This window comes from Pinus tabuliformis, chromosome 4_2 (genome assembly GCF_031772625.1).
Source record: "Pinus tabuliformis cultivar Carrire ecotype Pingquan chromosome 4_2, CPIR1, whole genome shotgun sequence".
In the NCBI taxonomy this organism is placed as follows: domain Eukaryota; kingdom Viridiplantae; phylum Streptophyta; class Pinopsida; order Pinales; family Pinaceae; genus Pinus; species Pinus tabuliformis.
In genome coordinates, this window is record NC_142304.1 from 112,178,964 (window position 1) to 112,193,608 (window position 14,645).

Genomic DNA, 14,645 nt, shown 5'->3' on the forward strand with positions numbered 1-14,645 from the left:
GAAATCCTCAGCTCTACTGCCCACACTATGTCTCCATGCCTCAAATCGGCCTCCATCCTGTGGGTCGAAACTGTCTGTGGAGGATACAAATGCATGCCCCGAAGAACCACCTGCTTACCATCTGGCCTAGTAAACTCCATCACTAGTTGCCTCCAATCGACGATAACTCGGCCAAGGGAATACCACCATTGGACACCCATCACCACATTGGTGTCCATACATCCACCATGAAGAAGTGGTTTGTCATCGAATAGTTCCCCATGGTCACTGGCAGAGCGGGAACATATCGAGTGCACTACATAGTCTTGTCTCCTGGCACTAGAACTAAAAACCCCTCAAACTCTGCAATGGTGTGCCCCTCCTCTGGACCATCTGAGCATCAATAGATTTGTGGGTTGCCCCACTATCTACTAAAACTAAGACACGCTATCCCTGCGCTGTACCTTTGATCCTCATGGTCAAAAATTTGGGAACCCTGCACAAAGAAGCTAGGACTCCCCTAGCCGGTGCAAAAGATGCTCCCCCATGTGGTGGTGGTGGTGGTGGTGGTCCCCTCTCTACTGGATCCTCGCTGTCTCCCCCACCAAGGCCCAACTCCAACTGATCCTCCTGATCACTGTCCGGGAAGACCTTGATGTAATGAACCTTACCTGCTGTGCACCGATGGCCTGGTGCCCATGGCTCTCGACATGTAGAACACAACTTACTCCTCCTGAGGTCTCTCCTGGTCTCATCGTCCAACTATCCCCGCCTTGGGCTGCTCTCTGCATTGTGGGCACTCTAGTGTCACTTCCCTTCTGAGGGTAGGGAGTGTATGGAGGAAAGGGTGCCCGGTTCTTGGGGATGCCCCCCTGCAAATCTCTCGTACAAGTCACTGGCTCTAGTAGAGTAGATGGTCTGCGTGACTTTACTAGTCCTCGCAATGGCTCTGACAACCCTTCCACAAATGTGTATACTGTCCTAGCATTTGACAAATATGGCACCATGACTGAGACCCTCAGGAACTCTGAAATATAATGCTTGGGATGTCCAGTTTGCTTGAGCTTGGTCAACTCCCTGACGTGAGCCTCCGGATCCCTTCGATTAAAACGCTCGAATACTCTCCATGTGAAGTCCTCATAGGAGGTCATGTTGGCATGCCCCAAAGTGGACAAGCCATGAACCACTAGTCGTGTGCCTCACCCTCCAAATCCAATGTGGCCATTTTAATCGCCTCTACCTCCGTCGTCCAGTTGAGCTGGAAATATGTGTCCAACTTCTCCGCCCAAGCACGTGATGTGCACTTGGTAGTGCCATCGTAGGTGGGAAAGTACATCTTCCCAATGGTGCGCTGCAGCTCATAGTTCTGCGTTCCATGGGCTCCATAACCCTTCCCCTTCTCATTCTGTTTGAGTTGCCAAAAATCTCTGAAAGATATTGCCTCTTTGAATTCGGCTCCCATGGACTGCCATTCCTTGAAATGCTCCCCCATAGGTGATTGATCCTCAACTCCTCCCAGTTCACCTTGTGCCAAAGATAAGAAAGAAGGTAGAGTGTCTCGAGTTTGCCCACTCGATGATGGAGGCTGCACAGTGAGTGAGAGATGATCAAGATGTTGAGAGGCCCACGAAGTCTCTCCAAATATAAATTCCCGGTGAGTGCTCTGCTCCCGGTTCTGTGTTTTGATTTTATCCAACATCTCTTTCTGCCCCTTTGCTAAATCGCTCAGAGCCTTCAAGAGACTGTCAAAGGCAATCTCTTCTCTGCTCTTGGGCTCCCCCATGTCTTCTGTTACCATTGCCTTCCCATGGTCCTCTGTGTCTGGAGTGATCTCCAACTCCCTCTCCTTGCTCCGGTACCTTTGCCTCCTGTAAGTAATATTTTGTCGATCCTCCTCACTCATAGGAAAATCCCCCATGGCTGAGCCAAGATCTGAGCTCTGATACCACTGTAATGTTCCAAACTTGGATAAACAGTGATATATAAAGCAAAATTGATTTACAACACAAAAATTTTAAACATTCAACAAATTCTCATAGAAACTCTAGAAGTAAGAACCAGCTGAGCCATTTGATTAACCCAATGGAGCAAGTATGGAGAAATGCACCTCAGCTTGCCTCAATGGCGAGCGTGACTGAAACCAGGTGATAAGACAATGATCTCAAATGTTGATAATGACTGCTCCTCTAATGCTATGCATTGCCTAGAAACTACACTGCTGGCTGGAAAGGAATTGCTAGAAACCCCACCTCTGGTGCTCAAAAAACGATGCAAAATTAAACCCAAGCTCCTTGACCAAAACCCACCAAAACCCATAAATGGTTTGGTTTGGTTCTGACCTCCTAAAATCGACCTTCAAGAGGCCCTATGCCCTCCAAGATTGCTGAAGCACACGACCTGCAAAGATACCAATAAAATCCTCCTCCAAGGCTCCGGAAAAGTAGCAATCTCCTCCACAAGTGCTTCCCTTGACTCTTCCAACAAAGACCAATCTCAATAGTTGATACTCGACCTCCCACGTGTGCACAATATTCCTCCTTTGCGCTGGCCCAGGGAGTGTGAAAGTCACACTGAATAGAGCTCTCTCCTCCAGCTCCAAAACTCACCAAAATGGCAGCCAAACACCTATGCCTCCTTTTCGGAATTTCTCCCAGCCAAAGCTCCTCTGGAAGATGTCACAATCACAACTCGACCTCCCTTCATTGCGTCCTCTAGAAATACGCACCACTTGGAGATGATGGATGCGACTGCTGGAAATCAAAATGAAATCTTCCTCCGAAGGAATGTAGATGAACCTCTCTAGGGTGGCACTCGAAGTCTCCCGAAGAAAGGGTGAGCTCTCTGCTTGAAGAACTTTTGCTAAACAGCAAATGACTCGGTTAAGTAGCTTGAGCAACCAAAAAGAAATTTGATATGCCAAAGATGATGAAATGAGGAGAGCTGCCTTCCTTTTATAGATTTCGTGGAGCACTTTTCCCTCCATTTTCCCTCCATCGTGGGCCCCTCACTTAACCATCGACTTCCCCTCTCATGCAATTCGAACTAGGGAGTGCATATTCTCCTAGTGTGGGTGGCCCCCACGTGTAACTTAACCACACCAAAATAACTTCTACTAAAGTCTAAACCTCCTAATAAAATCGAATGGGTCTCATCACCTCCAAAATTGGCCCCAAAATGTAGTGATTAATTCTGTTCCAAATTAATTTAGGAAGGGACATTACATTTTCCTTCCATATATCTTCATTTTCTTTTCAATGACATTCTTGTTATAGTTTGGAAAACATGAGCTCTTCTTGAAGGTCTTTTACTTTGTCTTGAAGTCCTTCAAACTTCTTTGCAAATTCTAGTTTTAGTATTCTCTTTGATATATGATGATCGTACTTCATTGTTATAGTGGTAATTTTGAATGAGCACTGATTAGCATCTGAAATTCACTACATGATGTCCATATATAATTTCAGTATTTTAGCATGCCTGCAATCTGCTTCTAAAAAAATTCGACTGATCAACAATTGAATATGATGATGGTAGAAGTCACCCTATAAATCTTCCGTTCTTCCCTCCATCTCACATCTTAATGGCCCACATATACAGTGTACACCACATTCCGCTTTCAAATGAAAATCAGCTTTTGTATCTGCCACAAAATGAGCAATAATGGTGATTACATACCTGTAACTACCTTGGATGATGCAAGATATGTGAGGGCCCTAACCACCCATCTGACCATCGACTCATCAGCTCGATAACAGTCATTGTTGATTCAAAGATTTGCTCTACCTACTGCAGATGTAGAAGCTAATTTGAACTTCAGAGAACTGTTGTTTTCTACACCTAGGTACAAAACTGTATCAATCCAATCTGTATACCTAGGTGTTTTCTTGGTTTCACGTGTCCTTCGACATCAAATTTCTTTTATCTGACATCTAATATATCAGAACCTCACCTGTTAATTAATAGTACAGAAATTTTTTGTCAGTCATTCAGAATATGCATGATCCAATTAATTACAAGTATAATTCTCATTTATATGAGTTATGCCTATGAAGTCCAACAGGATTTGGTCTAGAACCATCAAACTAGGACATTAAATCAAACTATGAACAATATAAGATTCATCTTTTAAACCTTAAAGCACAATTTAATGCATTAGTATCATGATTTACAGTGAGAATGAATTTTATTGTGGGATTGTACATTTATAATAAGTTGGTAGTAAAAATAAAATTATTTGTTCAATTTTATCTTTATTTTACTGAAACTTCATAAACTAATTATGTTATCTGATGAGGTGCTGCTTTTTGTCATCAGGTATGGATTTTTTGCCACTGCAATGATGACCTTTAGTGCAGGATTCTTGAGTGCATTTTCTACAAATTACCTTGCTTTGGTCGCTCTTCGCTGCTTGGTTGGTGTTGGACTGGGAGGTGGCCCTGTGCTTTCCTCTTGGTTTCTAGAATTTATCCCAGCTCCCAACAGAGGACTTTGGATGGTCATAATTTCAGGATTTTGGACTATTGGCACATTATTCGAAGCCTCACTAGCATGGGTAAGATAATTTTTCCTATTTCATCATGTAACTTTTTATTTCAAAAGAAAAATTCGCTTCGTTATAATTGCACAGGAAAAAAAATAATAATTCTTGATTACTTAGATAATGCTTTCTTTACTCATGAGGACAAAATAATTGCATTAAGAAACGTTTTACAATCTCTTTCCTATATGAAGACGTTTTAGTAGTGATTCACAACAATGCCTGGTCTCAGAGATGAAACTTGGTATGCTGGTCCATATTCCTATTCTTTAGGTTGGTAATGCTTATTTACCTCCCTGTGAAGACAAAATAATTGCATGAAGAAATTTACAAATTAACTTTTTTACAAAACTGCTGCATGGGTACTTATTAATATGGAAGAAAATCCCGGCATAGCGATATACCACTGCAGTAAGAGCTTGTAATACTCTCACATAGATGACATCCACAGGAGAGAGCCCAAAGGCATGGCAACAATACTGTTGACAATATTAGTACTGGAGTGAGGGAGGATGCTATTACATCAACTTGGGAACTTGCATATAAAAGCAACTTTTGGACTTAAAAGCAACTTTTGGACTGACAAATATTGGTGTGGGTATTGCTTTGTAAACCCCCTTTTCTCATAGCTGTTATTCAAGTGGGATTATTCACAAGACACACACACACATAGCAAGAGTAGGTTAGTTAACAATATGGAGAGAAGCACCACCATAGGGATACACCATTGTAGTATAGCTTGTAATGCATCACATAAGTAACAACCACAAGCCAAAGAGGGCTTGTTACCTCCCAAATTCTCACCAGGTGTAAAAAGTCCCGAGTACAAGGATGAAACCCCAATGGAAACTTTAGGCAAGCGACCATTGTCACCATAGTGGCTTTTCCTTTCCCACCTTAGACTATGGATGGTCCTAGTCAAGGTGAGCTTCCTTGAGGTCAATTAAGCTCAATGTGTTATAGTGTGAAGTGGGAGCAAGAGAGAGCTTTGTTTTATTATTTGATTTAATGTTTATGATTATGATTAATGCTTTAGGTTCACAACTTAAGTAAGACTTCCAATTAGCCTTAAAGATCAATTAACACAATGCAAGGCTGAGTAATTGCAAGTAGATTTGGAGCTAAGCAATGGAGTTCAACGCACTTGCTTATAAGAGATAAAAGATCAATTCTAAATTTGTTTATGTACTTGTTACCCATCCATATGCATGGGTAACCCTAGGAGGAAATTTTTCTCTTGTGATGTAGCTTGCCAGCCAGCAACCGCTACCATGATCCCTAGATAGTCAACTTCAAATGTTTCTCACTCATTCCTTGATCAGTACATCCATTTATCTAGCATATTCATTTGATGAAGGTGAACCTATCGTGAGGTACATCAACCATTTTTGCGTGTAAGTGCTCTCATTTAATGTTTTTGGCATTCTAGTATGGATCATGAGTTGAAATTGGATTATAGACCATGATTCTTTGGTGGTATACTTGTTCCCTTACTTCACCTTGGCGGTTATCATTGGTTTCTAGTCTAATGTGACTATCCTTAGGGTCTTTATTAAACTGTCTAGGAGGGGCACAAATAGGAGGGTTTGAAACTTTGATTGTGGTAGCACTCCATGTTACTCATACTTAACAATTGTCATTATTTCCTTATTTCATTACTGAAACCGGATTCGTTCAAACAAGCTGATGTGTCCCGAATCTGGCGAATCGAACACGATTCCTGCCAATTCGTGTCCGATTGGGACATGATCGAATCCGGATCGTGTCCCAATCGGACACATCGTGTCTCGATTTCCGGACACGAATCCGGAAAAAAGGGACCGTGGCCATAAAAAGGTGAAAATTGTTGTTCTTTTCATCATTTTCAATTATCTCTTTTTGTAATAGGTTGGTTGTGGGTTTGCTGTGAGGGGTTTGGAGTAAGGAGCAAAGCTTGTGGGAGCGTTTTCAAGGACATTCAAGCAACAGGTAAGTGCATTTCCTCTCTATTTTTTTGCATTTGTATTATAGCAGTTTGCATATGCATTTCTTTTACAAATTTGTGCATTTTTTGTTTATTTTTTTTACAGTATTCATGGCTCAATCAAGGGCAGCAGGTAAGGGGCAAAGGAAGGGGAAGAATGTCCCCATTGGAGATGCCCCTCCTCCCCCAATTTCATCAGAGTCTACTGCAAGTATTCCCTCTATTGCAAGTAATGTTGAGGGAAGACTTCCTCCTAAAGGTAACATTGAGAAATATGCCTTGTGGAAATATGTCACAAGAGAGGAAGGGCCAAGCAGCAAGGTGAAAGGAGGAGGCAATGTGAATTGGAGATGCAACTTTTGCCACAATACTTTCACAAGCACATATTTCTGTGTGAAAGGCCATTTGTTGGCTTTATCAGGTTGTGGAGTTGGAGTTTGTATAAAAATTCCTTTACACAAGAGGAAAGAATTGGAAAGAGAGTTCAATGTTGGTATGGCAAATGTGGCTGCAAAAGAAAAAAAAACCAAGAATGATGACCTCCTTCCATTTTTTAGGAAAGGCAACAACAAATTCCCATTTGAGAGTTCTAGTGGGGGACAAGTAGCAAAAAGAAAGGCAATTTCTCTTGGTCCAATGGACAAGATTTTTCAAAAGGGAAAACGGAAAGAGCTTGATCTCACGATTGCCTTTTTTTCTATCAAAACTTCATATCCTTTAATGTTGCACACTCACCTCTATTTATTGAGATGTGTCGAGCTCTAACTCAAGGGGCTCCATCATGGTATGCGACTCTTGGTTCAGAGAAGCTTAGAACCACATTGTTGACAAAGGAAAAAAAGAGGTGCGAAAAATGCTTGAGCCTATTAAAGCATCATGGCCAACATCTGGGGTTAGCATTGTTTTTGATGGATGGACAGATTTAGCACGACACCCACTCATCAACTTCATGGTGTCTTCCTTGAATGGTCCAATTTTCTTGAAAGCAATGGATACATTTGAAGAATGCAAGGATGCATAATATATGGGTGAGTTGTTTATTAAAGTTATTGAAGATGTAGGTGTTGTCTCTTGTGTGCAAATCATTACAGATAATGCACCTGTTTGCAAGGCTACTGGCATGATTGTGGAAGCTAAATCCACGAGTGTTTTGGACACCTTGCATTGTCCATTCATTGAGCTTAGCACTGAAATCCATTGCTTCTGATGTGCTTTGGATTGGTAACATTATTGAGGATGCATGACATATCCATAACTTTGTACCAAATCATACAAATTCCCTCACTATTTACAAGGAGTACAACAATCTATCATTGTTGAAGATTGCGGATACACGGTTTGCCTCTTCATTCATCATGTTGAAGTGGTTGAGGGAGGTCAAGACCGCTTTTGGGGTCATGGTTATTTCAAAGTTTTGGTCTTTTTGGAGAAAGACAGATCAGGTAGCCTCTAAAAGAGTGAAGGACACAGTGCTAGATGATGCTTGGTGGGAGAGGGTAGATCTACTTATTCAGATCATGGACCCTATCATTTCTTCACTTCGATTTGCAGATATAGACCAACCCATCCTAAGAGAGGTTTATGAGGGATGGGATTCCATGATTGAGTTTGTGACGAGCCTTATTTTACAAAGTGAGTGCCCTGAGTATGAGACATCACAAGATGTCTTCTGTGGTACTATACAGGATATTCTTGTCAGTAGATGGGGCAAGAATTGCACACCTTTACATTGTTTGGCTCACTCATTGAACCCAAAATACCACAACCATGAGTGGCTGAATGGTGGACCTTCCCACAAATTCCCTCCTCACATGGATGGTGAAATCTCAGAGGGGAGGAAAGATGCATTCAAGTGGGTTTTTCAGGATAGGGCATTGCTTGATGAGGTGGAGGATGTCTTTGCAGAGTTTTCTACTCGCACTGGTCCTTTTGCAGGATATGATGTGATTAGAGATAGGGGGCTAAGAAGCCTTATTCTTGGTGGGCAAATCATGGGACAACAAGCCCTCCTCTATGTTAAAATTGGCAACCAGGGAAAAACTTCATGTGGGTCATCTTATTCATGGCTGATAATATTTTTATTAGATTCCTCTCGTCGAGAGGTGTAGGATTGATATAAAGATCATCCAATTCCGATAAGTATTCATGGAGATATGAATTTATTTTGATTATGGAATTATTATCAAGCCGACCTACAACTCATGTAGGTTCAGAAGCCCAACAGTCGCATCTATTCACCCACCAACGTTGTGTATAAATATAAGAGGACTTTTCCTCATTTGGACTCACTCATCTCATCACATCTCTCTCTCTCTACTGCGCAGATATGAGTCTCTTCTCTACTGCGCTGAAATGGGTCTCTCTCTCTCACACATGTGAAACCGGAAGCTGTTGAATTTGAAGCTGCAATTGCAGAAGTAAAGATTGACTTGCGTGGCCTAGAAGATCTCCTATTTGGAACTGCGCTGTAGGTTCATCTGAACCTCCTTTGAAATCCGCAACTTTTGGTGGTGGAATGAAGTCAATCTGACGAATGGTTTGCAAGATATCGACTGCCCTAGTTTGAAGCCGGAAACTGCTGAAATTGACGCTGCAATTGCAGAAGTAAAGATTGACTTGCGTGGCCTAGAAGATCTCCTCATCTGAACTGCGCTGTAGGTTCATGTGAACCTCCTCTGGAAGCCGAAATTTTGGTGGTGGAATGAAGTCAATCCGACTGTCGGTTTGTGAGATATGGTCTGCCCTAGTTTGATAATGAAGCCGCTAATGCTGATGCTACTGATCTAGGGTTTGCTACTGCTGATACGAATCAGATTTATTGTACTATTTCTCTCTGCTGAATTATTGAAGATAAAAGAAGATTTGATCAAAGGGTTTCCCCACACATTGTGGGGTTTGTCCCTGGCTAGCCGCCACATCTTGTGTCTCTTGTCTTGGCTTGTTTTCTGTCAATCGTTTAATGTTCTATCTGCACTTTACTTTATGTACATGTGATTGCTAATCGGTGGAATATAATAAGAAAAAGAAGTAAACTGTTATAAGCATAGAACATACCATAACTTAACATGGTATCAGAGCTGAGGTGAAGACAAAGCCCGAGCAAGAGCAAGAGCAATCATTGAAGAGAAGATTGGCAAGGCTATCCTAAAAGAACTATGGGGTCCTAAACACTCTTTCCTGCCGAAGACAAGCTGCATGAGAAAGCTGACTATCACGGATGGAAGATGTCTATCGATCTAACCCTTGAAGATCAAGGAGTGTTGGACCATGTAAGAGGCAATATTGTTGAGCCTTTATCAAATGCATCTGCTGCTGCCTGGAACAAATGGAAAAATGGAGAAGTCAAAACAAAGAAGATCATCCGGGACTCTATCGACAAGCGCTTGGTGGCCTACATCTCTGATCTAGACACCTCCAAGGAAATCTACGACAGACTGGTGAGTTTATTTAAAGTTAATGATGCAAATCAAGTTTTGTTTCTTAGAAATAAGTTGAGGGAAATCAAGAAGGGTAAAGATGAAAGTATGCAAGCATACTTCTTAAGAATCACCGAGATCAAGAACGATCTCCTATCTATTGGGGAAACCATTACTGACAGAGAAATGACACTCACATCTCTCGGAGGATTACCATCTGAATGGTATGTGTTCAGGACTACTCTTCTGAACAATAATGTAATTCCTAGTTTTGAGGAATTAATGGCTAGATGCATTCAAGAACAAACAAGGGTAGAAGTGCAAGAAATGCCCATGCCTAAAGGTCCTCCTGCTGCCTTTTCTTCTCATGCAAAGAGAAGAAAGGACTCACACCGGGACGATGATCAAAATCCCTCTGATGGCAAATCAAAGGAATGACAAATTCAACAGCAAAGGTAAGAGGAGAGCTGGAGATCGAGGAAGAGGACAACCATTCAGGAAGGCTAGAAAGTCCAGGATGGATTAAATGCACTTGACCTCAAAAGGAACCTGGTGTCCATCTTGGCAATGGAAGACAGAGGCTACAAGGTAACCTTCAACAATGGCAAGGTATGTATATGGAAAAAAAATGATAAAGATTCCTTTACTCTTGGGTTTAGTGTTGATTCATTATATCAGGTCGATGGAAGTCCGCTAGGTGTCATGTCTTGTGACACAACTCTTTAGTCCGAACTTTGGCATCGGAGGTTTTCCCACCTTCATTACAAAGCTCTACCCGATGTAAGACAGATGGTAACAGGGATGCCCGAATTCCAAGTAGAGAAAGAAGGTGTATGTTCGGGATGTGCCGAAGGAAAGCTCAAAAGGGGACCATTCCCCTCAAAGCAAGACCTCCGATATATTACAGTTGGTTCACTCAGGCATACCTGAGGTTGGCATTAAGAGGGAGACTACTACACCACATACTCCTGAGCAGAATGGTGTGGTGGGAAGGAAGAACTGCACGATGATGGAAGCTGTTCGGGCCATGCTACATGATCAAAGACTTCTGAAGTTTCTATGGGCTGAAACTACAATCACCGCCGTATATGTACAAAATCGATGCCCTCTTCAAGCATTAGGTTCCAAGACTCTTGAAGAAAATTTCACCGCAAGGTGAACAATCTTCTGACTTTGAGGAGCTCTCAAGAAGCCGACACCAGGGAACTGAAAGAAAAGGATGATGAATCAATGCATGATGTAGAAGAACCCATGGATCTGATTGATTCTCATCCACATGAGCCTTCCTCTTCTAGGAAGAGGCCTTCATGGCTTAGGGGGATACTTGATGATTCTGAAGGACATGCTGCACCCTGAGGAACCTTCCGTCAAATTAAGAAACTTAACAAGTATCAGGGATACTTGACCATCATGAGCACGATCATACAAAATGAGCCTTCATCATTCTCAGATGTCGTCAAGCATTAACTTTGGAAGGGTGCTATGACCATAGAATATGAGTCTATTATGGAGAATGATGTCTGGGAAGTAGTTCCTAGACCCTGGACAAGACAATTGTTACTTCAAAATGGCTTTACAAGATAAAGCATGCAGCAAATGGAAGTATGGAAAAGTATAAGGCTCATTTTGTTGCTCGTGGTTTATCCCAGAAGGAAGGTATAGACTATGATATTTGCACCTGTTGCCAGATATACGACCATCCGCTTGATCATAGCCCTTGTGACTTCACAAGGATGGAACCTACATTAGATGGATGTCAAGACTGCGTTCTTGCACGGTTTGATCAAAGAAGAGGTCTACGTGGAGCAACCCGAAGGATTTGAGATTTATGATTGAAAATCTCATGTATGCAGGTTGAAGAAGGCTCTCTATGGGCTGAAGCAAGCACCCCGAGCATGGTATGAGAGGATCGATAGCTACTTGATGAAGTTGGGATTCACTAGGAGTGAAGCCGATCCTAACCTTTACTTTAAGGTTGAAGATGAAAAGCCAATCATACTGGTGTTGCATGTGGATGACCTCTTTCTATAGGTGCAAACCCTCTCATTCACAAATGTAAGAGGGACATGGCTTCTGAATTTGAAATGAAGGACCAAGGACTTGAAGTGTGGCAGAAGCCAAGGGAAATTTTTCTATCTCAAGGAAAATATGTGGTAAAGGTATTGTAAAGATTTGGTATGATGGACTGCAAGCTTGTGACTACCTCGAGGATCTTAACTTTTAAAAGTTATATGGTAGTGATGTCGGACCAGATTTGGGAAATGCCTCTGAGTTTCATAAACTCATTCGCATTGATGTTCTTGGTGAACCTCCATTCGAACATATGTTTTGCAGTTAGCATTGTGAGCTCATATTTGGTTGAGCCTCACTGGATTGATGCCAAGAATCTTCTGAGATATCTTCGTGGCACAATGGGTTAAGATACACTGTCGAAGATGTGAGACTACTTGGATATACTGATGCTGATTGGGCAGTCAGTGTGGTGGACCGTAAGAGCACTTCCGAGTGCTGTTTCACGTTGGGATCTGCTTCGATATCCTGGATGAGCAGGAAGCAGAAGTCGGTGTCTTTGAGCACCGCTGAAGCAGGATATACTGTTGCTAGCATGACCTCGTGTGAGGCAGTCTGGTTGCGAAAGCTCTTTAGTGAGCTGTTTGGATTTACATTGTGATTGGATACCATTGTGATTCTCTATAACAACCAGAGGTGGGATTCGATTATTGAGGAATCTCGTATTCGTCGATTGCTCTAGCAGATAGACATCATCTGGGATATGGTATGTTGATGAGCAAGGAGGCTCCATCGCATTAAGATGATGTACAGGTTGATACACCTTGTCAAAGCCTTGAGGAAAGATCTAATTTGTGATTTTCCCAAACGACTTGGAGTCATCAAGAAACCCTTGTACAAGGGTCCTACATGTAGCATACATTGAGCTCTGGGAGCTCTGAGGGCTTGTGGTTGTTACTGGAGCAACATACGACCACACGGTGGCTCACCCTGCCCTGGTGGTGCGCACTGGAACAAGATGATTCGCTCTCTTGTGGAACAAGATGATTCGCTCTCTTGTGGAACAGGATGATTCGCTCTCCTGTGTAGCAGGATGATTAGTTCTCCTGTGAGGCCTGGATTGATGTGTTCTCCATGGCGATTGTAGCAGGATTGATGTGTTCTCCTGTGAGGCCTGGATTGATGTGTTCTCCATGGCAGCCTGGATTGATGTGTTCTCCATGGTGATTGTAGCAGGATTGATGTGTTCTCCTGTGAGGACAGGATTGATTAGTTCTCCTGTCGAGGCATCCTACCCATGCAGTCTGGGACTCATGGGAAGTACCTCTCATCTGATCAATGAGCAGGGAAATGAAGTTAGGGACCATAGTAGTACCGATGGACGCATCGTTGTAACTACCATACTCCCTACGCTAGGATGACCTCCATTGATCTGGGATCAATGACACTGGTCTGGGACCAGTGGTAGGAGTTGTACCGTACTATGACGCTGACTTTGGGTCGGTTGAGACTGGTTTGGGATCAGTGGTACATACTCTGAGACTGACTTTGAGTCAGTGGAGGATGATATTGGTCTGGGACCATTGGAGTTGTACTCACTATGACGCTGACTTTGGGTTGGTTGAGACTGGTATGGGACCAGTGGTACATACTCTGAGACTGACTTTGAGTCAGTATGATACATCCTCGATCATTTCTTCTTCTTCATAATTCAGACAAAAGCAGAGTAGAACAGAACAATGCAAGAGCAGAGCAGAACAGAGCAAAACAGTACAGATCAGTGCAGGGCAGAACAAGACAAAGCAGAACAGGCAAAATAGAGCAGAGCAGGGCAAGGGTCAGGCTGTACAGGGCAGTGCATTTGATGGATGAATAGTAACGACCGATAGACAGATTGCAGATGAAGTTCTCCATGGTTGAGAGGGAGTGTTAAAATTGGCAACCAGGGTAAAACTTCATGTGGGTCATCTTATTCATGGCTGATAATATTTTTATTAGATTCCTCTCGTCGAGAGGTGTAGGATTGATATAAAGATCATCCAATTCCGATAAGTATTCATGGAGATATGAATTTATTTTGATTATGGAATTATTATCAAGCCGACCTACAACTCATGTAGGTTCAGAAGCCCAACAGTCGCATCTATTCACCCACCAACGTTGTGTATAAATATAAGAGGACTTTTCCTCATTTGGACTCACTCATCTCATCACATCTCTCTCTCTCTACTGCGCAGATATGAGTCTCTTCTCTACTGCGCTGAAATGGGTCTCTCTCTCTCACACATGTGAAACCGGAAGCTGTTGAATTTGAAGCTGCAATTGCAGAAGTAAAGATTGACTTGCGTGGCCTAGAAGATCTCCTATTTGGAACTGCGCTGTAGGTTCATCTGAACCTCCTTTGAAATCCGCAACTTTTGGTGGTGGAATGAAGTCAATCTGACGAATGGTTTGCAAGATATCGACTGCCCTAGTTTGAAGCCGGAAACTGCTGAAATTGACGCTGCAATTGCAGAAGTAAAGATTGACTTGCGTGGCCTAGAAGATCTCCTCATCTGAACTGCGCTGTAGGTTCATGTGAACCTCCTCTGGAAGCCGAAATTTTGGTGGTGGAATGAAGTCAATCCGACTGTCGGTTTGTGAGATATGGTCTGCCCTAGTTTGATAATGAAGTCGCTAATGCTGATGCTACTGATCTAGGGTTTGCTACTGCTGATATGAATCAGATTTATTGTACTATTTC

At 42.5% G+C, this 14,645-nt stretch overlaps 1 protein-coding gene across 4 annotated transcripts in view; it reads left to right on the forward strand.

The window, feature by feature from the left end:
• Positions 1–14,645, forward strand: part of LOC149168517 (organic cation/carnitine transporter 7-like) — a 391,286-nt gene that overhangs the window by 163,580 nt on the left and 213,061 nt on the right. For all 4 annotated transcript variants that reach the window (XR_016259749.1, XM_089428285.1, XM_089428283.1 and 1 more), the window contains one exon: positions 4,291–4,528. Coding sequence is in view for 3 of the 4 variants with exons in the window: in XM_089428283.1 (XP_089284409.1) it covers positions 4,291–4,528 (238 nt within the window). In the remaining variant the exon portion in view is untranslated. The remainder of the gene's footprint in view (positions 1–4,290; positions 4,529–14,645) is intronic.